Here is a 27,221-nt window from a genome sequence, read left to right on the forward strand (position 1 = left end):
TCAGCTGCCGGGTCTGCTGATCTGTCAGGCTGCCGCTTCCGGGAATCGAACTGCCGGCCATGCGGCAGCCGGGATTCCGTACCGATTCCCTTCAGATAGTCAGTAAGAATATAATGCAATACAATTAGATTATAATGAAATATAAAGTGGAAATAACTTTTACAATCTATGTAGTAAACTACTGTACTACAGATCCTGGTGCTGTGTTTATATAAAAGATCTTAGCTATGTACCTGCTGCAGATAATTAATAGGGTCCAGTTTAAACCCAAAGATCAATATGATCTTGAAAACACTTATAAATTAGCAGAAATAACTGCGCTGGTACCAAAGTACATATGATAAAATTTGTGCTCTCTATTATCAGACAAGGAGGCTTGTGTAACATACCCAATATAGGTTTATTTGAATACACACAAACAATTACACATTTGTAGCAGCAATAAAATAATAAGTAAATATCTATTTTAAAAGTTTAACCCACATTCCATATACATCAGTGTCATTAATAGTTGCTAAACCATTCAATGAACCTGCAACCTAATATACATTTCACAAATAACATACATAACGGCAATGATCTCATATGTTTAATACTGATACTGTATATGTCAAGATCTTATGCGAAATATGCAAGAAAGATTCTAGCAGAATTCCAAAACAACGTATTTTGTTGAATAAAATCTGTAACAAAGTATGATGTATAACTTGTTTAGTATCTTATAGCCGTTAATAATTATTAAAATTCCATCAAGCAGATCCAGTGTACCGGTCAAGATAAAGCAGTGAAATAAAAATGTTCTGTGTCACTTGTGTCCGAGTACACACAGGTATAATACCGTCCAGTACCACTAATGTTCAATTAGTATCCCCTATAGATGGTTAATTAATTCTCAATAGTCACCCGTCAGCTGGTGAATAACGTGGTCCCACTGCGGGGGGTCCCGATAACCAAGAGTTCCCGTGCCTTTAAGTACCTGGTAACCGGGAGTGAAATCGGCGGGGAAATTGTAGCTCAACACTGTCAACTGGTGGATAGCGCGGTCACGCCAACGGGAGATCCCAATACCCGGACTTCTCGTATCTGCAGGTAATTGGTAGCTGGGCGTAATAGCGGGGATAAAGCTGTATCTCAACACTGCCACAGATCTGTGCCAATCACCGGGCGGTGTGCACAGTCTCTTCCCGAATACCATGACCACAGACCAGAACCTGCGTGAAGTTGGAGGAATCAATGTCTGTCAAAGCGTTTCGTCCCATGGAATGCCGGGACTTTTTCAAGACTTGAAAAAGTCCCGGCATTCCACGGGACGAAACGCAAGGAGGAAGAGCAAGGAGCTGGAAATGCATAGGGCTTACTGATTGCTGCTATATTGAAATACCTGGACTGTTTTGATTGATGCCAGTTAGACACGCAGAGTGGAATTGGGATCCCTCTGCTTGCATCCTATGCCATCGTGGGAGACTTTATGGTAAAGAGTACCTATACCTCTCCATTGCACTATTAATTACAAGTGCCTCAATTTGTACAGTTTTTTTACTGTGTTATTTATGTTTATTTCTTATGTGGTTCTTATGTAACCATTTTTGATTTGTGTGAATTCTATTAAGTTATTGTTTTTTACGGAAATACACGATGTATACCCACTTCTAATTTTTCCATATGTACTAAACAACCGGAGCCAGAGCGAGTCAACCTCGTCAAAAGGAAAGTCTAATAATTATACCTCCTGATTTATTGTTCTCTACCACACCATTGCTGCGCCTGCAGGAGGGGTTGCTTAGGGTAAGAGTTAAGATTTGAGGTAAAATACTTGCAAAAATCCTTCAGGATTTTGACCATCAGGATGCTACTGCCGGTATTCTGACCATCTGCATCCTGACCGTCCGGGATTCCGTACCCAACTATATACAGCAAATATACAGTGATTTGGCATCATACATTGCTAATACACTGTTTTTGTCGGTATGCTACTGTATTTCCTTCAATATCTGTAATTCGGGGTCAGTGTCTAAGATGGCTTTCTTGCTACATTACTATGGTCAGTTAAGTAAAAAAAAAGTATATTTTGAGATGTTTGATATTAGGGATTGTGTTTGTCCTGGATGAATTATTTGTATTTCTCCTTCATCCACTAGGGGTCACTGGAGTATAGACAATGGGGTATAGACTGTGGTAGAGTAGAGCCTGGCACTTTAAATCATTCAGAAGTGTGGCTCCTCCCCCTCTATGCCCAATCAGCGCCAGTTTTAGAAAAGTGCCAAAGAGAGACGGTGCACATGGGGCTGTCTCCAGCCCATTTTTGTTAATTAAATATTATATTTTATTTTAACAACATTTACAATGCTTTGTCGAGCCATTCTGCTCACGCTGGGTTATAGTGGGATTCTTGGCAACTGTCAGATGAGCAGTTAGTCTTCTCTCCTTGGCTATGTGACGCTTTGGTCCTCAGCTCTTGTTTAAAGAATTACCCTGCCATGGGTTTGATGGCGGTTCCTGGTTCGGTAGAATTCCAGGGTTGGCAGGTTTTCTTAGCGCCTCCCATCCGGGAGATTAGCTTTGGGACATCCCCATTGTCTATACTCCAGTGTCCCCTAGTGGATGAAGGAGAAAATAGGATTTTGGTACTTACCGGTAAATCCCTTTCTCCGATTCCACAGGGGACACTGGACGCCCACCCAGCGCTGATTTCCCGCCTTCTTGTTTCCCAGTTGTATCCTTATTCCATTGCGGTTTTGTCAGCTTTCTGTTGTGTGACTGCATGTGTACCCTGCAGTGGGTTCCTCGGTTACTCCTACTGTCAGTCTGTTCCGTTCTGGGGAGTTCTCCTCCTTCCCTTCTTCTTCCTGTTTGGTCTACGTCTCCTCTTGTGCTCCGTTTCTGGGGCTGATGGGGCATAGAGGGAGAGGAGCCAGTCACACTTCTGAATTATATAAAATGCCAGGTTCTACTCTACCACTGTCTTTAGTAAATAATAAATTCTGAAGTTTTTTTTGTTTTCCCAGCTAATAAGTCTATACTTATGTTTCCCTGCACGTATTCCTTTTTAAGATATTTTAATAGGTAATTTTGATATAGTTGTGTATTCATCTGTACTTGATGGTTAAAACCTCAAGGGGTTTTATAATAGTCTCACTGTTTCAAATTTAAGATTGAACTTACACCGCTCCCTTAACTGCTTTTTTTTGTGATGTTAAAATTAATATTTTGTTTAGCTGCAATTCTTCATAGATAACTAGCGAGCGTTCCATGTATGCTACAGGTGCTGTGCATAGTGGAAGTCAGTAGTGGCAATTATGTGAGGGATATAATGAGCTGCATGGTAAGTAGTTTGCTGTTGGTCTGGAGAATCTGTTTGTACCATCTATCTGATGCTGTGCAGCTGACTGTCTTGAAAAAGGTCCCTATTGGTGACCGAAACGTCGACTATTTTATGAGGTGAAATCATTAAAGTATTGCTTTTTATCCTGTGAAAACCTGGTGAGTGCCCCTCTTTACCTTCTCTATACTTTGGACTTTTTTGCTTAAAGCCTGTCTTGTGGGAAGACACCCCAGTTGATGATGAGGATTTTTTTTGGATGAGCGTCAGCTGTCTATACATCATGACTATATATAGTGCGCCACACAGTGCATTAACCAAATATTTATTAAATAATAGTTCTCAGATTAGGTAATGAATCACGTACCGATGATGGCAGTCAAATCACCGCGTGTAGACCGGCTTGAATAAAATCCTCTACGGGCAAACCCAGCACTCACAGCCGACAATCCCGTGTCGCGTCATGGTCATTATGTATAAGGCACTGGACCAAATTTAGGTATCAAATTTGTTTAGCGAATTGTGGGGGGGCAAATTTGATACAACTATTAGGGCTATATGGTGCCCATTAAGCTTGCAGGTTGCACATTCTCTATCCTTTATTATTATTTAGCTCTTTGTGTTTCCCTCCTCCAGGTGCTTTATAGTGTTTTAATGGTTTTGACTGTTTGGCTTAAACAGATCAATTTTATTGATGTGTGGAAATGTTATCAGGGTCTAATGCATTAATTGTGTCTTCCTAAATTAGTGTTCTCTGTAATCTTATGGGTAAATGTGTTCCTTATTTGTGACTCTGTCTCTCGAAAATTGTTGCGTATGATTATTTATGTGCCGTTTTATAATTTGTTGTCTTAAAACGGAGCTTCACTAATTATTTATTGCAACGTCAGTATTGCACGATTTACCTGTATTTATCAATGACAAACTGATGTACGCACTTTGATTTTTTTACTTTTTTTTTTTTACATCGTTCCAAACTTTGAAATGTTGTTTACACTATTTATCTAGTATCTAATTTCTGTCTTATTTTATTAATCTCTACTTGTACTACATTTATTTTATCCATCCCGAGTCACCTTTATAGAACATACACTTGCATAGGGGGTGGGGCACTAGTTTGCACAACCTAAGCACAATGTGAAGTACTACCTGCTGAGACGGGATGCAATCGGGAAACCGGCTGACGTGATCCCAACAGCCGGCTTCCCGATTGCTTTATCCCGGCGTGGGTTAAATGACAGGCATCTATATCTAGACGCCTGTCATTTTCCTGAGGCCGTGAGACGGGCGCCCGGCATCCCGATGGAAGGGATGCCGGGCGCCGCGAGCGGACAGCCGCGGGGGGGGGGGGGGGAGAGGGTTAGGTTTAGGGGCACCCGGGGGCGTTAAGGTTAGGCTAGGGGGAGGGAGGGTTAGGGTTAGGCACCCCCTTGGGGGACTTAGGTTTAGGCAGCGGGGAGGGGGGGAGGTTAGAGTTAGGCATCCCTAAGTAGGGTTAGGGTTAGGGGGGTTAGGTTAGTTTTTACTTACCTCAGGACGTTCGGGTTTTCCAGCGCTGTCGGCCTGCCGCTGCCGGGATCTGTTGAGCTGTCGGGCTGCCACTGCCAGGAGTCGAACCGCCAGACTTGCAGCCGGCGGTATTTCATACCGATTCCGCTGAGACTAATAGTGTACACTCTAACCATGCTAAACCTAATAATACTTCTATATTGCATCAAACAGGTTCTAGGCATAATAATGGCTATAATTATTGGCCTGCCCACCGCATGCAGGTGACCTCTATCAGGCAGGTCCCTAACACTCCCATGGAACAAATACAGGGCACGGGACCCCCCAGGCCAACCCAGCAGAACCGCTCCATGGCATCACACTAGTGCGAGATTACAAATGATGGTTAAAGAATTATAAAGAAACTCCTTACTTACCTGATCACAAAATCTAGAGCGACTTATGGGGAGATTAAGTTAAGTGCCACAGGACACTGTTGCCATATCTCTACGGGATGTTACTGGTATGAAACGCAGCTTATTTTTGCTGACATTCACTTGAATCTCCCCCTTCGTGTTATATTGGAATTTTGTGGACATATTTGTGCCCTGAATTTTTTCTATTAGACTTTATGGGTAGTGCCCATTTATCTAAGGTGGCTTTAGTGAGCTGGAAGTGAGTGAGGTCTAGGAAGCTGTGATGGGAAAGTGTGTTTTTAAAATAGTATGAAATCTTCATGCTAGCAAAGTAGGCATGTTCCCATGCAAATGGTCTTAATTTGTGCAATATTAGCTGGTAAGATATTTGTAACCTATTGTGGCTGTCTTTATAATACCAAACTACTTGGTTCCTCATTTGTTCAGCATTGTAGTAAGTTCGTGCCTCCTCCCTGTCTCTCAGGAATGGTCCCCGTCTCACAATCTGAAGAGTCTCCGGAAGAAGCAGATGGCAGCTCGCGAGGCGATGGCACGTCAGACTGTCTCCTCAGACACCGATCTGAACAGCGTCGAGTCGTCAGTTATCAGGTAACATCTGGCAGTGTCACCATATTCTATGCATCACTTATAACTTGACTAAAATATAGAAATAAAAAAGCACAATCTCACAGTGCACAGTGTTAATATTTGTCTGTAATGAGGCACATTTTGTACTTCAGATAGTAAGGTGCACCATTAAAAATATAAAGGCACATATAGATTTGGGTTATGCAAATATATCATGTATCACTTCAGAAGATGAAAGTATCTATAATTAGTAAGGGCTGCACTTACTGTATGTGTCTGTGGGGGGAGACTGGTACAATCAAGTTCACGGTCTTTAAATAAACACCTGATCGTGTACAAAATCCCCACTTGCAGTTCCCAATATTTAAACTATTATGGCAGAGTTTCCCAAACTCCACCTTTTCAGTCCAGGTTTTAAGAATATCCATGCTTGAGCACATGTGACTTAATTAGTACCTTTGTACTATCAGTAATTTGATTTAACCATCTGGACTCAAGCATGGATATCCTTAAAACTTGGACTGTAATGGTGGAGTTTGGGAAACTCTGCACTATGGGAATGTTCAAGCAGCAACAGTACAATAGCCCCTATGAACCAATCATACATTTGTCATCAATGTATTATTGGTTCCCGATGAGTTTTTGCATATGGACATTTCATTAATGTAAGACTCCTTTTGACTAATGAAGGGAATTACAGTATACTCTATTAGGCACTGTGCATATGGTTTGGTGCAAATATTTTCCGGTGTACATGAGGGGAACATTCCCTGTGTTTTAGCCAAGTGCTTAAATCTCCATTACCACCTAATCATTACATGTCATTCACCTGCTCCTTCCACTTCCCTCAGCCCAAGAGGCTGCTCAGTGCAGATGTTTATCACCAGCTTTCTCCATGTCTGTACTATAGATCCAGCAAAGTCCTAAATGTATTACTTTAAAAGTTTGCATTGGAGGTGTGTGAGCTGGGTGACCAATCAGAGGCTGCCATCCATGAGACTGCAGATTCCGCTGGTTCTCCCTGCTCGCCGTCCCCGCCCTTCCCCCACTCCACACAAACCCGGTGTTCAGCTGGGAGATGAACTACAGAGCCCAGGAAAAATGGCAGCGTAGAGGAGCTCTGGGGAGGTAAAAGAGCAGGTGTTAAACATAAATAACTGGGTGGTAATTCAGATTTAAGGGTTATATGAATGTTACACATGCAAAATGTCTTCTGCTTAAAATGACATAGGTTGGATAGATGTTTCTTTCTTATTGCTGCACTGCAACTCTCATCATCCTCAGTTGCCCAGCATGTGGTGTTGCTGGTTGGGCATAATAGAATTGTACTCGGGGGGGGGGGGGGTTATATATTACCTGCCTCCCACATTTATTTATTTATTTATTTATTTATTATACCAGTTATTTATACAGCGCACACATATTCCGCAGCACTTTACAGAGTCCCTGCCCCAATGGAGCTTACAATCTATTCCCTACCACATGCGCACACACATACACACTAAGGTTAATTTTGTGTTGGGAGCCAATTAAACTACCAGTATATTTTTGGAGTGTGGGAGGAAACCGGAGTACCCGGAGGAAACCCACGCAAGCACAGGGAGAATATACAAACTCCACACAATTAGGGAAGTAGTGGGTATTGAACCCACGACCTCAGTGCATGTGAGGCAGTAATGCTAACCATTACACCATCTGTGCTGCCCACATCAATGCTAATTCATTGTATTGCTGCCTATAAGCCGTCCTACTCTTTATGCACTTGCTGTCTATGTGGGCAATTTAGCAGAAGGAAGGCTGGTACTTCTACATAACATAACATTACCCTGCTCTGCTACAGTTGAATTCCTCCTGTTTATTGCCACTGACTGTGCATTAAGGCTTCACTAATGAGGCAATCAGAAGAGAAAGCGGCAGAGAGAATGACAGAGTAGCAATGACAGCAGCTGAGTGCATTTACCTGGTGTATTAGTCTGTTACAGGAGGCGGAGAGCAAGTCGGAGATGAGCCAGAATATATCTGCACGGGAACACTTCGTGTTCACAGACACAGATGGGCAGGTTTATCACCTCACTGTGGAGGGGAACAGTGTGAAAGACAGCGCCAGGATCCCCCCAGATGTGAGTTCATCTCTTTGCTTTTCTGCCAATGGTAGGTCTGGCCTGCAGGCATGTGAAGGGAATTATGTCATTTAGCAGCACAGCAAATGTAAGCGTGCCGATCATTAGCACTGACCGATCAGTAGGCAAGCTTGCTACAAGTCATGTGAATGGGTAATTGTAACTCTTCAAATTGCAGAAACGCTGTAGTGTGCACATAACTAACTATGCAGTATTAGGATTACTGTCTTACCATCTAAATGTAATTCTATCAGCTACGCTGCCCTTTGTATACGGAAACACAGCTATGTCACATCATATCCTTTCCCGGAGATGTTGAACACTTGTTAGGGGTTGTTCACGTGGGAGCCACTGCAACATGTCAGCATTGTGGGGTGTATCTTGCATGTTTTCGCACTGTGCATTCTCCGGAGTGGAGTGTATGTAAGTACAGGCGATGCCGAGTCGTGCGCATTTCATTCATATCTTCACATGCAGCTGAAGGGGTGGATCTGGGCGGTAACGGGACATTCACGCATAGGCTAAATTTAGTGAGACCAGGGGGTCTAGTTACTAAGCAGTGTTAGGAGACAAAGTGAAAAGTTATAAGGTGCCAGCCAATCAGCTCCCAACTGTCATTTTTCAAACACAGCCTGTGAGATATCAGTTAGGAGCTGATTGGCTGGCACCTTATCACTTTTCACTCTGTCTCCTAACACTGCTTGGTAAATAGACCCCCAAGTCACTTATGCATACAGGGTGCAAACTACAGCTTTTCACTGCGCATGCACACTATCATGCCATCGATGGTTAAACCATCAGATGGTGTACAGGCGATAATTACATGCCACCCCAAGGCATGGTGTGATGTCAGCAGTGCCGCTACTATTAACAGACAAATCGCGCCTCCATGTGATGTACTGACTGGTTTGTACAGTGCTGCACCACTAGCACCAGGTTCAGGTGTGTTCGGATTGCTTCGGTGGCCGATTTCCCCGTGTTCAGCTGGGACACACCGTGACAGAGAGGCAAGCCTGAATTCCCCTTTTGCAGACTCAATGACCAGTCAGGAGGGAAGGTGCAATGCAATTTTATTATTTGTTAATAATTAACAACAAATGACAGGAGATATTTACCATTTACAGATGGAATGAAATTAATTACACTATTCAAAGACAAGGTATTTATTTATTACCTCCCCGTCATCTACCAGTGACCCCAGCTGGCAAGCTTGTGAAACTAACAAGAACCACAATTCCTGCAGAACTTTACCAAAAAAACAAATGAGAGACCTCAATATGAAACCTGCTGGTCTAGCTTGAATCAGTGGTGCTCCGGCAGTCTATAGCTGTGAAATACAGTCTGTGCTAACACTCCCTTTTGCTGAGGAAAACGTGGGAAAAACACATGCAGGTTAGGCTTATATCAGTAGTGCACCAGCAACCTGCAATAGTTTAAACAGAGTCTTTGAGCCTTTGCTGAGAAAAATAGGGACAACAATTAGGCTATGCTGGAAGCAGTAGTTCACTGGCAGATTTGCAGCACTTAACACAGTCTTTGCTAATTGCCTATGCCACAATTTACTATCACCAGAATTGCCAGCTGGGGTTACACAGGGCTAAATAAACAAGCAATATACATTACATCAGCATGAATGGACTTTGAAATGGTTACCGGGCCAAATAGTGTATAAGAAACAATTTACATGAACACCAATACGGGTAAATACTAATTTTATGCAAGCAAAATATTAATCAGCATTGACAATAATAACACAGCAAGCAGTGAACAGCTTTACAGAGTATTATAACAGATAAAAGGCCATGGAGGGCCACTATCAACCCTTTAGCTAACACACGAGTCAAACAGCAAACAGAGCCAAATACATATCACATGGCATTACATTTACTTTAAAGCTAGACATAAAATACTTTGTACATCACCCACAGTGGCATCTGACATGAGCCGACACCCATAAGGCACGTCCCCTCCTGGACATGAGCCAGAGGTTCACAGGAAAGAAAATGACCACCAATGCAACTCTTGGGAAAAAGAGGGGGTGGCCTATCTTTTACTTCCCCCTCCCCCCCCCCCCCCTATTTCATCACTACACACACACTTTACCTAATTTCTACTTCAGGGTCCATAGGGGGTCCACAGGGTTGACCTTGGGGATATAGCTGGATCAGGATCCATGGGCACCAAACAGTTAAGCTTTTAGCTCCCAGGATGCACTTGGGTCCTCCTCTATACCCCGCCCCCGAGCCACAGGCACCTCAGTGTAAGCTGGTGCCCGGCCGGACTCGGTCACCGCGCAGGGGGGCTGCAGGAGCAGCCCCCAGAAGCTTTTTATTTTCTAATAGATTTTATTTATTTTAGTTTCTCTTTTTACTACAGATGGCAGCGAATGGCTGTCTGTACAGACGCCCACGCTGCCACTCTGATCCCCGACTGGCGCCGCGGCGCCAGTACTGATCTGGGGATCGCGGCGGGAGGACAGAGTCCGTACTAGCCGGACTCTGTCTACCTCCCAGGACTGCTGCCGGAGTCGCCGGGGATTCAGGTAAGCCGCGCGTCGCTGGCTAGCAGCGGCGCGCGGAATACCTTAAATGCAGTCCTTTAGCCTCCGGTCCTGGGACAGACCGGAGGCTGCTGGCAGTGGCGGCGGGCCCCCCCCCCATAACCACTAGACCACCAGGGATAACCGGCAAGCGGGAAGCCAGCATCCCTGGGGTTAATGGCCAGCCAGGGGAGGAAGCCTTCCCTGTTCAGCGGCTCCTCCCCTCAGCTCAGCGTGCTTTTCAGCCTGCATGTCTAGCGTCCCTGAGCTGCAGTTCACTCGGCCACTCCTCCTCTGAGGTCTCTGGCGGCCATTTTTTTCTACATGTGGCAGCGCAGATCCCTCAGGGAGCACGCGGACCGGTCCCCCTGTGTACCTCTCCCCTGTTAGGACGGCGTACACAGCACTATAGCCCTCCCAGACACTGAATCTGGGCGGTTGAGTGTAGTGTAAAGGTGCAGTGAGTATATCTTCCTGCATGGTATGTGACTTTTGCTAGTGCTGCTGTCTGTATTTTTCTCTTATTACTGTCAGCTTATATCTATCTCTTTCCTTCTTCCTTAGCCCTACAGGTGTGGAGGAGGGGCTTTTCTACTAACCTCACATATATAAATCAAGTATTTGTGAGGTCTGTCACATACAGTTGTGTGCTACACAGTGCCATATTCAGGACTGTTGTTCAGCACACAGGGAAGTGCAGTTCTTTTTTCCTCTATTGCCATATATATTTTGTCTGTACATTATATTTGGTTATGTCTGAGGGTGAAGTTGAGCACTCCGGGACTCCAGTGTTGTTTTCCTGCAGGCGCTGCTCTGCGGGATCACATAGGGAAGAGGCATCTCTGGATGGCCTTTATGAGCGGTGTCAGTTGACTCCTGGTCAATCCAAACCCCCTATGACACAGGAGCCACCATGGGCTATGTTTTCACAGGTGCTGGTGTCTCTGGCGGACCGCCTTGCGGCTCCGTCTGCTGTCCCTACGAGGACTCTGTCCCAGCCTACCATTTCCCATTACCAGTGTACCCCGCAATTATTGCAGAGTTCCTCTGGGTCACAGACTGTGGACCCTTATTCAGGATTGCCTATCTATTTTCAGGCCACTCCTGCTACACAACAGTCTGTGGTGCCTTTCCAGACCAATGTGGCAGCTCCTCCACCATGGGTGGACGTGCTCTCCAGTTCAGTCCAGAGTCTGGCAGCTGCATCTTCGACTTTTCAGTCGATGCTGCACAATGACAGGTCTGCAGGGGCGTCTAAGCGTGCACATAAGTTGCATGCGGCGCAGATTTCGGACACTGAGGGGTCCTCAGATGAGGGTGATGTCCAGGACGACTCCGATTCGTACACCTCGGCTCAGGAGTTGGAATCTCGGTCGTCTATTAATGTACGAGCTCTGGTTAGGGCGGTGCGTGCCATTCTCCTAATAGAGGATGAGGCACCTGATCCTAAGTAGAAATTCCCTAGTTTAAAAAAAAAAAAAAAACTAAGGTGACTTCGGCGGTATTCCCCCTATCTGATCAATTAACGGATCATATGGCGGTGGCTTGGCAGACACCCAGTAAGAGATTTGTGCCTCAAAAGAGGTTGGCTTCCAATTATCCATTCCCGGAGGCGCATTGTAGGAAGTGGGTAGCTCCACCGGCGGTGGATTCCCATGTCACACGCCTTATTAAGAGTGCTACGCTGCCAATACCGTCAGTTTCCTTGTTAAAGGATCCCACGGACAGAAAGGTTGAGGCTTGCCTTTAGTCTATTTCTTCCCTCTGGGGAGCAATTGCTCGCCCGTCCAGGGCCATTTCCTGGTGGCTAAGGCCATTAGGGTTGGGCCAATGCCTTAGGGGACACTTTTCCTGAGGATACTCAGGAAGTCCAGAGGGCATTACTAGGACAGATGAGTGATGCGGCTTCTTATATTGGAGAAGCTTCCTTGGACGCTAGTCTGCTAACCTCTAGGGTGTCGGCTGCGGCTGTGCATGCCCGCCGCTCCTTATGGCTGAGGTCCTGGAGAGCAGACGCTGATTCAAACAAGGGCCTGGAGGCCTTACCTTTTAATGGGGAATTACTTTTTGGTCGAGACTTGGATAGGATCGTGGATAGACTGGCTAGGTCCAAGAAACAAGCTTAGAGTGCCAGGCGTCCCTCTTCCAAACAGGAAGATAAGCCTTCCGCCTGATGGGACGGGCCTCCCTCTGGGGGATCCCAGAGGGGAGGCCGACTTCTTCATTTCGCCCAGAGCTGGTTCAATACCACCACCGATGCCTGGGTGCGAGAAGTGGTCTCCCAGGGGTACGTCCTGTCTTTTCGGCGCAGACCGCCTCACTAGTTTTTTCTGCACGAGTCCTTCTCAGGACATAGCCAAGGCTATGCTGATCAGGGAAGCTATAGACTCCTTGCTGACTGCAGGGGTCATTGTACCTGTTCCACAATCTCAGCATGGGATGGGGTACTATTCTGCTGTTTCTGGTACAGAAACCCAATGGCTCCCATCGACCCGTTCTAAATTTAAAGTCTTTGAACAGGTTTCTCAGGATTCCCAGGTTCAGAATGGAAACCTTGTGTTCCATAATTCTGGCTATGGAACCAGGGGATTACATGGTCTCCCTGGATATCCAGGACGCTTACCTCCATGTGCCGATAGCAACGTCACATCAGAGGTGTCTGCGGTTCGCTCTGTTGCACCGTCACTACCAGTTCCGGGCTCTCCACAGCGCCGAGGGTGTTCACCAAGGTGATGGCAGTTATGGCTGCCCACCTTCGGAACCAGGGGGTACGGTTGTTAGCGTATCTGGACGACCTCCTATTGCTGGCAAGCTCTCCGGAGGTTCTGCTGCAACATCTCCAACTGACGGTGGCTTGTCTGCAGATGCACGGGTGGTTAATAAATTGGAGGAAGTCATCCCTGATCCCATCTCAGCAGAGGGTCCATCTGGGGGCCCTCCTAGACTCTCATCAGCAGCGGATCTTTCTAACTCCAGAAAAGGTATCTTCCCTACAGTTGCGGAGACGCAGTTGCCTGGATTGTGCCAGTCTTTCGGTACACTCGGCAATGAGAGTGCTGGGTTCCAGGGTGTCGGCATTCGACATGGTGGAATTTGCCCAGTTTCACTCCAGGCCTCTGCAGAGGCTGATTCTAGCAAACTGGAATGGGTTGCCTCACCGGATCCGGTCACAGACCCTGGTGCTATCTCCGGATGTACGACAGTCCCTGAATTGGTGGCTTTAAACAGCTCACCTTCTCGAGGTTCGCCCCTTTTGGATCCCGGACTGGGTTCGGCTCACGACAGATGCCAGTCTTCGGGGTTGGGGGGCGGTGACAGGCTCCTTGTCACTTCAGGGTCGTTGGACAGCGGAGGAAGCGGCTCTCCCCATTAATGTTCTGGAACTAAGAGCCGTGTACAGGGCTCTGCAGTCGGCCGGCACCACTCTTCACGGAAGGGCGGTGCAAGTGCAGTCAGACAACGCCACCACGGTGGCGTACATCAATCACCAGGGAGGAACTCGCAGCCGGGCTGCGATGGCAGAAGTGTCTCACATCCTAACCTGGGCGGAGTGCCACTTTCCAGCAATCTCTGCAGTCTTCATTCCCGGAATCCTCAATTGGGAGGCAGACTTCCTCAGCCGTTACGACATGCATCCAGGGGAATGGTCGCTTCATCCAGAGGTATTCCAACTACTCATGGACAAGTAGGGACTGCCGGAGATGGACTTGATGGCCTCTCGTCACAGTCACAAGTTGCCCGTGTACAGGTCAAGGACAAGGGACGACGGCGCCAGTCTGGTGGACGCTCTGTAGGTCAGATGGACGTTTCAGCTGGCATATCTGTTTCCTCCGATATCCCTTCTGCCTTGGGTCCTGCGCAAGTTCTATCAGGACGGAGGCACTCTGGTACTGGTGGCCCCAGCGTGGCCAAGACGTCCGTGGTACTCCAACCTACAGAGTCTGTCCATCGACGTTCCGTACCTTCCTCCTCAGCGGCAGGACTTGTTGTCTCAGGGGCCTTACCTTTACCCGGATCTGGGTCATCTGTCTTTGACGGCATGGCTCTTGAGACGGCCGTCTTAAGGTCCCGGGGCTTTTCTAGTTCCGTTATTTCCACCATGCTGAGGGCACGCAAGCCTGCTTCTGCAAGGATTTACCATAGAGTGTGGCACACGTACTTTCAGTGGTGTGAGTCCAGAAACTTATGATCCTCAGGTATTCAGAGTTTCAAGGATTCTGGCTTTTCTTCAGTCGGGTTTGGACTTAGGTTTACGCCTTTCCTCTCTGAAGGTGCACGTGTCTGCTTTATCGGTTTGGTACCAACGTAGAATTGCTATGTTGCCGGACGTACAGACTTTTTTTCCGGGGTGTTCTCAGGATTCTCCTGGCTATTGCTTCAGCAAGGAGGGTTTCCGAGTTGGGGGCACTTTCATGTAGTCCCCCCTTCTTAATTATTTTCTCCAGGACAGAGCAGTGCTTCGCACTCGTCCTGAGTGTTTACCTAAGGTTGTCTCTAAGTTCCATATCAATCAGGAACTGGTGGTCCCAGCCTTTCAGTCCCCTGATCTTACAGCAGGGGAGACTTCGTTGGACATTGTCCGTGCTCTCAGAGTTTATGTTGATCGGACTGCTTCTGTTCGAAAGTCCGACTCCTTGTTTGTCCTCTTTGGTTTTCATAAGAGGGGTTGGCCTGCCAACAACCAGACTTTGGCCCGTTGGTTTTGTTCTGTTATTAGGGAGGCTTAGATACGAGAGCATTTACCTGTTCCAGCCTCTGTTAAGGCTCATTCCACTCGTTCTGTGGGCCCTTCTTGGGCTGCTAAACGTGGTGCCTCAGCTGTTCAGCTGTGTAAGGCAGCCACTTGGTCTTCGGTTCAAATGTTTCTAAGATTTTATGCGTTTGACACCTTTGCCTCTCAGGATGCATCCTTCGGGCGCAGGATTCTCCTTTCTGCACAGGAGCGTCCCCGCCCTTAGTTGAACTGCTTTGGGACATCCCCAAGGTCAACCCTATGGACCCTGAAGTAGAAAACAAGAGATATGGTAAGAACTTACCTTTGTTATCTCTGTTTCTACGAAGTCCATAGGGTCCACAGGGCGCCCGCCCTGACGCACCTGGCTTCTAATGGGCGTGTTGCTGGTCACCGGTATTTCCGTCTCCTTTTTCTGTGAGTATGGTTTCTTGTGTGTTCCAGTCTTCCTTCTCTCTGTTCCATATTCTCCTCCGGCCTAGGCTGCTTACCAACTGCGGTGCCTGTGGCTCGGGGGCGGGGTATAGAGGAGGACCCAAGTGCATCCTGGGAGCTAAAAGCTTAACTGTGTGGTGCCCATGGATCCTGATCCAGCTATATCCCCAAGGTCAACCCTGTGGACCCTATGGACTTCGTAGAAACAGAGATAACAAAGGTAAGTTCTTACCATATCTCTTGTTTTAAAACGCTGACTCCTTTCTACACCCAGTTGTGTGGGAGACTAACCCCCGGTCCCAGCTTTTACACAAAACCTAGTCTCCCAGCCTAATCATGGTTAGCCACAAGGTAAAGGATAATGCAATAGACCCAGGGGACCCAGATAGGATAGGTGTACAGAGGGACAGGGCCTTAATGGAGGGAAGATAGGAGCTGTGGAGGGACAGAGTATAGGGAGGTTCTGGTATGATCTCACCCCTGGCAGTGGCTGTTCGGCCTCCTCCGATGTCTAGGGAAACTCTGGAATGCACAGCACCGCACCAGAGCTTCCAGCTGCAGACCTCCGGCAGGTATTTTACAAGGAGCAACAGGTGCAAAATCCCTTTCCACAGGGGCTCTGCCCAGCAAACACACACAGCAGCAGGAGTGGTCCTGAAGCACTCTTCCTCTGGGGCTGTTTTTTCTTCTGCCCGTGCGGGTGCCAGCAGGGTTTTCGTCACTGGCGGAACCTTTTCCTCAGCTGGGGCTTCATCTGCGACGATGGAGCGATGAGACCTCCTTCCCAGGCAGCTCCTCTTCTCTCCCAGCATGCGCAGATTTACAAATGTGGCTCCTCCTGATAACAGGCACTTAGGAAGGCAGTCCTTTATTCAGAGGGGGCTTCTTCCAAAGCAGGGTGCTCTATGCAAATCCCCAGGCAAGCTTCCTCCAGGGACTCACATCCAGCATCAGAGCACCTCTCCTGGCAGGTTCGATAGGTAGCTTACCAGGTTAATATGAAGTCTGGTAATTGTAATCCAGGGCAACATTAAAGTTATAGCATCCTTATGTTTACAGCTCCAAGGGCACTCCACAGCAACTCATTACAGACAGCACCAGGTGCAGTATTTGTAATCCAGGATAAATGAGAGGGGTTACTGCTCCTCTATTTGTACAGATCCAGGGACACTCCACAGCAACTCATTACAGACAGCATACTAGGTGCAGTATTTGTAATCCAGTTTAAAGGGGAGGGGTTTCTGTACCCATCTTTTATAAATCCAGGGGCACTCCACAGACAAATTCTCCCTGACTCCTTTTCCAGAAATTCTTCCCCAGACTCTTTCTACAGAAATTCCTCCCAGACTCAGCACTGACAGCCTAGAGGAAGGTATATATAAGCTCTCCCTCACTCTCCTCCCTGTCGGTCTGGTATCTATGAGTGGACAGAGGGGACCCAGCAACAGGCCGCCTACAGGGATCTCTGCCTGGACACCTAGGCTACCAATCAATGGGGCAGGATTTTCCCTCCTAAAATGGGTCGCTGACCAAGGGGCACTTTCTACCTCCCTGTCTGCACATGCTCAGTGGGGTTCAGGGAGAGCAAGGTCAGTCAAAGTTCACTATACCTGCCTATTATGTGGAATGGGGCTGCAGTATATCTATGTGTACATACATAAAAAAAAATATTGGGGGACCCCTATTTGGGAACAAACTTGGGGGTACCACATCCATTTAGACCAGTACTTCTAAACGCAAGTACTGGATTTCTATCTGTGGAAACAGAGAGTAATAATTCTGACACAGCATAGATTAACTACACTGACTTAAAATTCCTGGGTTGATGCACTTTTAGTGTAAACGGATCAACTCAGGTCCAGTGATCCGGGGATCCAACCGGCTAACTTGCAGGGTTGAGCGTGGATCGTTCCCATGCCACCCGGCAGAGTAAACGCGATGACTCTGGTCCCGCCGCATGCTAGTTGATTAGCCAACTTTAGTGGCGCTTGGAGATGACATCTCCAAGCGTCCACGGTTATGCTGGAAAACCCAGGTCACTGCAGACCCGTGTCCGGTGCCAACCCGGGCATAACCCGGGTTGGCACCGCAGTGGGAGAGGGCACTGATCCGGGTTGGAAACTTGTTCCAAACCCCAGGTCAGACCCATGACTTTTGGTATGAAAGGGGCATAAGTCTCTCTGCACATTTTAAGTCTGCCCCACCTGGAGTGCAGCATGGTTTTAATAAGATAATCCGTTATTTGCTATGTCATACTATTCCCAAAGCTGATTCAGGCCCTGTGTTATCAGGACTTTTCATTTCACTGTTAAAGGTGTTTATTGTCAGTTAGTCTGATAACGCTGTGTGTGTGGGAGATTATTCTGGCACTCTGTCATTGTGAATGTAGGCAGGATATAGATGGACAGATACAGGGCAGGTGCAAGCTATCTGGGCGCCCTAGGCAACATTTCATCCTCCGCCCCTGCTCCCTCCAATACTATGCCAACACTATGCCGCATATTAGTGACACCAATATATAATATGCCACACAGCATTCCCAGTTCCAAATTTATAATATACTATATAGAAATGCCCCAACTAATATGCCACACAGCAGAGCACCCAAATCATACTGTGCTTCATAACACTGCCCCAATTTATAATATGCCTAAATTCTTTATATCCCCAATTCATATGCTACACATCAATCCATCCAATACATTTTCCACACAGCTGTGCACAAAATGTATTGTATGCCACACAGCCATGACTTATGTAATACATGTACCACACATGTGCCACAAACACACACATCAGCCTTGGTCATCAGTAGACCCAGCAGGGACTGAAAGAGACATCCTTGCTTTTTTTATGGCCTCAGAGGTGCCCTCCAGTGGCCAGCGCCCGTAGGCAGCCACCTAAAGCTGCCTAATGGTTGCACCAGCCCTGGATAGATACCTGGATAATTAGATGGAGATACCGTAGGTAGATGGATAGATAAATAGATATAGATAGGTGGATTGATGGATAGATCTAGATGGATAAATATAGCTATAGATGGATAAATAGAGATAGCTATAGATGGATGGATAGATATAGATAGATAGAGATAGCTGGATAGAGAGAGATATCAACCAGTCAGAAATGCCCTCTAGGCGGCTACAGTAAGTTAATATTCCAGCAGCTGTCAGTCTCCGAGAGACCTTCCTGCCCCTCGGTGCCTGCGGCTCCTATCCCAGTCTCTGCTGATCACTGCTGGGAGCAGTAATCGGCCAGCCCAGCGATACCCCCCACCCGGCGGCTACAGAGAGAAGCAGTCGCCGGTTTAAAGAACTGAAGGAGCCGCTCTGCTCCTGTGTGTGCCCAGCAGCTGCTCTTCTCTGCAGCTGCCAGGGTATTGAATTGAAGGAGCAGCTCTGCTCCTGTGTGTGCCGGGCAGCTGGCCGGGGTAGTGCAATATAAAAGATGCAGCACTGTGACTGGGTGGCAGTGGTGGGGGGTGCCGTTGGGAGGGGAATTGGGTCCACAAGGGCTAGGAGGAATGTAAATGCAGGCTGCCCCCCCCCCCCCCGTAGCAGGTAGGAATGGCCATCGGTGGGTTAATCATCGATGGTACCATCATGAAATTATCTATGGTTATTACCCATCGATGGTCAGCCCTACTCTTAGTCAGGGGGTGGAGCTATCCTCCATGTCCCGGCACCAGGTAAGGGGAAAAAAAAACATTGTGGTCCTCTGGGCCATTGATGGCAGAGAACCAAAGGTTCATATATGAAATTGGGCCCCAAACATGTTATATATATATTGTGACATTCAGTCGGGTTAGGGGTCCCTCTCCTGGTGTAAATGGACTCCTTCCTTACACAGACAGCAGCCGGGAAACAGCACACCAGTCTGGATGCGAGTACAAGCTGGTCGGCGCCAGTCTTTATTCTACAATATCAGAAATTACATAAAGAAAACATAAACATAAATCCTACCCCTTTCTGGGCTCTAACTTTACAAGTTATTTCCCTCACTACAAGAACCTGGCAGGGCCTAATACCCTCATCAGCAACAAAAGCACAGCACAGTCCTCACTGCTAGGTTTCCAAGTGTCTCTGAGCAAACTCCCTGCCTGCTCTCCCAGGTGAGACACTCCGCCCCAAACAAACCAAGCATATCTTGGCCACTCTCAGCTGGAAGCCCTAATGAGCCTGTTACCAGGCTGAAAGCCCAAAACCTGGAGTGGCCGTGGGTGGAGCCCACCCTCTCCTCACACCCACAACCCCCAGGTCCCAAACCGGCTTTTCCAAAAGCCGACATTCTAGTCTGCTCACAACACAGACTTCTCCTGGTTTTTTTTTAGAACACATAGGACAGGAATCTGGAACAAATGTACCTGCCACAGACCACTTTACCAGTGATCCTATCACAATATATATTGATATATAGATAGATAGATAATATTTATTTTAGAAGAATGTTAATCAAGTAAAAAATACGTGAAAATATATGCAAATATGTACATAAAATGAGATTTCTCAAATAAAAAATCAAACAAAAATAGATCAAGTACATCCAATAAAATATATCATAAAAACAAACGGTATAAAGTGCCAATGCAAGTGCTGTTAATCCTTCAAGCAATATAAACCTACATAGCGGTGTATATGCATCACAGAAGGGCAGTTCAACATTGCTTATGTGAATTTACTTATGGTCCGTCCGCAGATTGAGACGGTTAGGCTCTTTTAAGTGGGTATATGAATACTATGGCAGTACTCCTTCCTTCCTGCATATTGGGATCTGTTTGTATAGATAGGGGATCCCGTATGATGTAAAAACAAACTTCAGTGCATACAGGCTGTGTTTAGTCCGCTTTAGTAGCTTCCTTCTATATGTTCCGTCCTAATTTTATAGTCTAATGATCAGTCACCCATCTGTGTGTGCTGGTAGTGTTCAAGAGCGGCGTCCCGCTTTTGTGTGGCTTACCGGTAAGCAGTCCTCCCGACCATGTCCTCCTGCCGCCTCAAGCATATGCGGCTTGTCTCTTTCCTCTGCCAGCTCCGTTCCTCAGTGTTAGGCTGGTCCGGATCTCTTTGAGGCGTCTGTAATGAGTGTACGAGGCAAGGTGATGGGGGATCTCTGATGTCGTCAGGGATATCCTCCTCCCTTGATCCACGTTGGTAACTGCTAACGCGTTTCACCCATGGGGCTTCATCAGAGAATGTATGGGTGTGTCATGGAGCTGGTTAAAATCCTTTTTCCCCCCTCAGAAACTTAGTTCTTATTGGTTGATTATCCTCTTAATATTTACGTGGCTTTTTCCTGTCACAGCTGTATGAGGTTTTTTTTCATTGAAGTAGTTACTGGAATATAGGACTAGAAAGTAGCTTTTGCCTGTCACAGCTGCATGCGTTTTCTCTTCCATGCAAACTGTTATTTAAATCGCCATTATTTATATGGCAATAGATATTTGTATAGGTACTCCACAATATTTATAGTTTCGTATATGCACTTATAACGCTGCTATTTTGCACCTTTTCTCCCTTCTCCATGCAAAAATTATATTATTTAATTTGACTTAAATCGCCCATTATTTTGGGACTGAACTGCTAGCATTGTCCTATTTATTCTCCCTCCTGTATATATTTTACATATAATTAGTACATATCCTTTGGATATTCTCAACGATATAGCATAGATATCACAATCTTCTTGCCCCTCTTGCTGCGTATAACACTTTGTACTTTGCTACAGATGTTTTATGGGTAATGTAGATGTGGTCATAATCCTAATACTAAAGTATGGTCATGAAGTATCGTTTCAAAACATAGCCATTGGCTCTCCACCATCGATGGCAAACCATCATTAACTGTTTGTGGTTTGTAATCATTTATGGTCAATGTCCATCCCTAAGTTACAGTGCAGAGAGGAACAGCTGCCAGGGTAAAGTAATCAGCCCCCCCACAGTAGGGATGGCCATCGGTGGGGTGTCTATCGATTGTTACCATCGATGGGCCCATCGGTTACCATCGATGGCACAAAAACCATCTATGGTGATCCATCGGTAGTTTGCTCCCCCTCTATGGCCACCGCTGTTGGTGGCACGGCGTGCTGCCAGCCAATCAAAAAGAGGGAAGGGGCTGAATTCCATCCTGAGAAGGAAAAAAAACATTTGCTCCATTGATGGTGGCGAACCATTGGTTCTCTGCCATCAATGGCAAAACTAGTTCACATCAGTTAACCACCATCGATGTTTTGAAAACGTTGATGGCCATCCTTACCCCACAGTGCATGACCATAGCAGTGCCTCTGCTACCCCCACCTTGTGTGCTGCAATTTTCAGATCGGTGAGGAGAAAAAAATCTAATTTTTTGTAAAATTGATATTAGTGAACCCGTATCGATCAAGAATACCGATACAGGATTGCTGATTTGGAATGGTTAAATAGTTGAAAGTTCAAGTTCATGCACAGTATACCATAAAAATTTCTATGGTATGTTTCAAAATTTATTATGTTTTTAAAATAACATTGGGTTGGATAAGTGCTAAATAGATGTTCTAGACCTAATTCAATCATAAAAAAACCCCGACAATTTCTGAGTGGTTTTTGGATAAAATATTAGCCAGTTAAGTCTGAGAGAAAATTAAGCATTGCTGAAGTCTATTTTTTGTTTCACAGCTTGGACTGAGCAGCTGGCTTCAGGCATTAACTGACGTTGTTTCTACTGAGCTCTTAGCCTGGGTAGACCAGGTCCAAGAGGCCTCAGTATATATGGGCGATGCGGCTTTGGATGTAGCTTTACTGGCAGTCTCAGCTAGACGTTCGTTTTGCCTCCAGTCTTGGCAGTATGATCTGGAATCCAGTCGCACTCTGGAAGCTGTTCTGTTTGAGGGAGACACATATTTTTTTTTTTATACAAAACTCACTAAAACTATTTCTCAAGCAACTGGTCTTACCTCCAAAATCTAAGTCTCCTTGTTTCCGTCCTTTTTGGTGGGGCGTGGTAAATCTAATGCATTCAGAAGTCACTCCACCTCTTTCGCTGTGGCTCCTTCGAGGCAGAGGTTTCACCACCATTCGACAATTTGAGAATGTCCCTTCCAGTTCAGAGCTCTTCCGTTAGGTTTATCCACAGTTTGTTTACAAAGATTATGGTCCACGTTGTAGCCTTACTAAGGAAAAAGGATGTTATCATACCATATTGGACGATCTCAGTCTACGCTGGTTCAGCACTTGGTAGTGGTCCAGGAAACGTTAGTCCCACGGGTGGTTACTCAACTATTCAAAGTCCAGTCTCATACCATCTCAGCGGATGATCTTTTTAGGTTTCCTCTTCGATCTTCCTCCAGAGAAGGTTCAGGATATACAGTCTCTGGTCAGGGCTATAATTCAGCTACCACAGGTTTCGATCCTCAAGGGTATAAGACTCCTGGAAAAGGTGGTGGCATTGTTCGAGGCAGTTCCTTTTGCCAGGTTTCATGCTTGTACTCTGCAGAGCCGAATTCTGGACATATTTCTGTTTATTGCCTCAGACACGACAATCTATTTCGTGGTGGCTACATTCTCAAAACATGTCCAAGGGCAGTCCCTTCTGGATTTGGGATTGGACCCTGGTCACCAACACCAGTTTGATAGGTTGGGGAGCGGTGACTCTCGACCTTCAGCTTCAGGGCTGTTGGTCCAGGTCTGAAGTACTGCTCCCAGCCCACATTCTGGAATTAAGAGCAGTCAGACTGGCTCTTCTACAAGCTCAGGACGTCCTGCACAAGATGCCGGTTCGCATTCAATTGGACAATGCCACCACGGTAGTGTAGATCAGTCGCCAGGGAGACGCTTTGAGTCGCCAGGCTATGTTGGAGATGGCTCAGATCTGTCATGTATGTTGTTCATTTAAGTTGGAGTGAGACAAATCCCAGGGGACAAGTGGTCACTATACTGAAACAATTGTAGCTGGAAATTAAGATTTATTAGTTTGTTCTAATGAGGTCACTTTCCTGGCTCCATAAAAGATCCTTCTGGATCCTAGATTTACTAACTGGCTCCTGAAGTCTGTTTTGTCCATAGGCGATTTAACACTAAACACTAACACCCTACAGCACACTATTGATAGGCAAGACTGCTGTACATGTTACAACGTGACAAATACTTACTGCTTTTAGATGTTACGAGCTGTGTTCCCCACAAAAGAAAAACCTACTCTGCTGTTTATATGTATTAATATTGTTCTTGTCTGCTTGAGATTACTATTATTCACATCATGTTCCACTTTATAGCTCATTTTTATAGTCTTTACTTTGCTGCTGTTGATCTCTTGACTTAATGTAGTTAGTGCTGAGATTGCTTCTGCTTATAATATCTTCTAAAGAGCCCTGTGACTTGTGCGTTGTTCTGCAGGTATTATGGCAGGGACCTGATGTAATCACAACTATATATTGTGTTAATGATCTCTCTGGTGGGTCGGCTGCACGTTAGCTAAGTGTGAAGATTGAGTCTAGTAGTTCTCATGGGAACGTTGCAGATTACATTACGACCTCTAAATTTTACTAACTTCTCCGCACTTTAAAAGAAAAAAAAAAAAAAAAGCAATAGTAGATGAAAATGTCTGCTGTGCACGCCTGAAATGCTTACATAGAAACAGACCGTATTCTTAAGGTGGACATAAAGCTCTGCCTGTATGGTTATATTACATATTTATCATCATAGGTATTTGTTTCAGATTGTTCTTCTGTTTCTTCAGGCTCCATTTTATTTAATTTTGTTTTGATATTCTCAGCCAATTTTACTATGCTGACCGACAGGGGCTTCACAGAATAGTGGCCCCAACCACCGTTATACTCCACCTATATGAAAATAATACATCTAAAGTAATCTAACAGTGGTGGTGGGTACAATAAGCACAGGGGCACTCAGCATCCTGCATCAGTGTACCCGTTCCTGAGCCACAAGTAATGTAATGCCACGGCAGCTGTGAATGGGCTGGAAAAGGAACGCTATTGTGCCTATACGCACATTCATTGCTGTACATATCTATGCACACTGCCCCACTCTTCCCACCTGGAGAGTAACCGCCATTATTATCACCACCTACCCCACGCTAGTTGCAGGAGGTGCGACTGAATTTTGCACGCCCACGATAGTAAGTAAATCTGGCTACACGCCCATGACATACCCATGGAAAAGTTATTTTGCATGAGTTCGCATGTTGCCGCCCAGTTGTCGCCCACAGAAACACCCATCTAGTTGCCGCTGATAAATGGCTGATATGCGGGTGACCCTGAATCAGGCGTACATTTGCAGAAAAGCGTATGCAGCCTGTGATGCATGCGCTGCATGAGAAAATTCGCTAGATGAGCCGCACTCCAATTTGCCTGCGGCTCGTAATGAGGCCCACTTGCTCGCATCTAATGCCAATGTGTACAGACATCCTTCCTTCTCTCCATGGGGAAACCAAAGCTACTGCATTCAAATACACCTGATTACACCTGGGAGTAGCAGAATACAGAACACTGCGGTTATTAATGACCTATACACCTGATTACACCTGGGAGTAGCAGAATACAGAACACTGCGGTTATTAATGACCTAATACACCTGATTACACCTGGGAGTAGCAGAATACAGAACACTGCGGTTATTAATGACCTATACACCTGATTACACCTGGGAGTAGCAGAATACAGAACACTGCGGTTATTAATGACCTATACACCTGATTACACCTGGGAGTAGCAGAATACAGAACACTGCGGTTATTAATGACCTATACACCTGATTACACCTGGGAGTAGCAGAATACAGAACACTGCGGTTATTAATGACCTATACACCTGATTACACCTGGGAGTAGCAGAATACAGAACACTGCGGTTATTAATGACCTATACACCGGATTACACCTGGGAGTAGCAGAATACAGAACACTGCGGTTATTAATGACCTATACACCTGATTACACCTGGGAGTAGCAGAATACAGAACACTGCGGTTATTAATGACCTATACACCTGATTACACCTGGGAGTAGCAGAATACAGAACACTGCGGTTATTAATGACCTAATACACCTGATTACACCTGGGAGTAGCAGAATACAGAACACTGCGGTTATTAATGACCTATACTCCTGATTACACCTGGGAGTAGCAGAATACAGAACACTGCGGTTATTAATGACCTATACTCCTGATTACACCTGGGAGTAGCAGAATACAGAACACTGCGGTTATTAATGACCTATACAGCTGTGGATTTGTAATATAGGAGGGATGTGTTTCCCAGAATCTGCACTCCCAAAATATGGGTCAGACAATGGACCAGGGAGCTGCCCGTCACCGTTACATCTATGATCAGTCAGTCTGTAGTGAAAGGCTTTGCCTTTTCATACATACTTATACTATGTAACTCCCTAAAGTTGCCAGCGTAATGGATAAATTAAATGGAGGAGACAAATGTAGCAGGTATTCTGGTAGCTTAAGAAGTAGCTGCCCCCGGCCACTATGTACTTGTGGATATTAAATGGAACAAGTGAACTTCACTTGGCAATTTTTAGCACATGATGTAATGTGGGAATGTTGGAGTGCTTTGATTTTATTGCTTTCATTCAGTGCTATTATCTGAGATCTTGAATTTGATCATCTAAATGTGGTTTATACTGATGTTCTGCCTGTAATCCCTAGGGCAGTATGGGCAGTATCTCCTGCATTGCCTGGAAGGGAGACATCCTGGTCCTGGGAGATGTAGATGGCAATTTAAACTTCTGGGATTTAAAAGGCCGTGTTTCGAGGTGAGATGTCTGTGTCTTCTCTCCTAGAGAGAAAACGAGTCCGTATATCAAACCAACATTGGAAGAAATAAGGGATCATTTGTAAAGTGCTGCATTGAACACAGTAAAACTTTGAGACATAAGAATATTTCTAAACTTTTTATCCATTGTAATATTCCTACCTGGATCTCTAATTCATTTAAATGACTTATATTACAGTTCTTCTATACATGTGGTCCTGTTTTACACAACATTATTCAGTCTAGCATAGGACAAAGCCTGTTTACAACCATTTACCAAGGTATATAAAACAAATCCAATTTCAGGAATTAAAATTGCTGCCACCATCCGGAAACACTCATGTAAATGTTCCCCCCTCTCTACCCCTGAATCTAATGTAAATTGTCATTGTGCAAAGCTAAATCTCATTTTTGCACATAATGCAATAAGGATGATGAAGCTGCTTAGGAAACGATTCAGTTCAGTGCGATGAGTTCCTGGAGCTATTCAAATGTCCCCATACCAGCGCCTAATGCCAGATGTTTAGTCACGGTAACCTGCATTCCACGACTTAAGTGACGACCGCAATGCTGTTCGTACACACTCTAAGCCCGGAACTAGCATTGCGGCACTATAGTTTAGTTGAATTTCTGCTCGCATCTCCGAATGGCTTTTTCTTAAAGGATAATGTTTGTGTCCTATGTCAGGCGAATTCCTTGTTTCTAATAACTGGTCTCTGGTTTTAAAATTCAGTAGATATTGATTTTATCCAAAGGCGTCCTGCTACACAATAAACACAATGTGTCTGGGAACCAGCGGTGACATAATAGGGGCACTGTAATGCCAGGTCA

General features: G+C 45.8%; 1 protein-coding gene across 1 annotated transcript in view; it reads left to right on the top strand.

Moving 5' to 3' along the window:
• WDR11 (WD repeat domain 11) overlaps window positions 1-27,221 on the top strand; it is a 117,233-nt gene that overhangs the window by 63,354 nt on the left and 26,658 nt on the right. Inside the window, exons 15-17 of the mRNA XM_088450499.1 lie at window positions 5,708-5,832; window positions 7,784-7,931; window positions 26,285-26,391. Coding sequence (XP_088306625.1) covers window positions 5,708-5,832; window positions 7,784-7,931; window positions 26,285-26,391 — 380 coding nt within the window. The remainder of the gene's footprint in view (window positions 1-5,707; window positions 5,833-7,783; window positions 7,932-26,284; window positions 26,392-27,221) is intronic.

The sequence above is a fragment of the Taudactylus pleione genome, unplaced genomic scaffold, assembly GCF_031769625.1.
Source record: "Taudactylus pleione unplaced genomic scaffold, aTauple2 ptg000518l, whole genome shotgun sequence".
Lineage (NCBI taxonomy): Eukaryota > Metazoa > Chordata > Amphibia > Anura > Myobatrachidae > Taudactylus > Taudactylus pleione.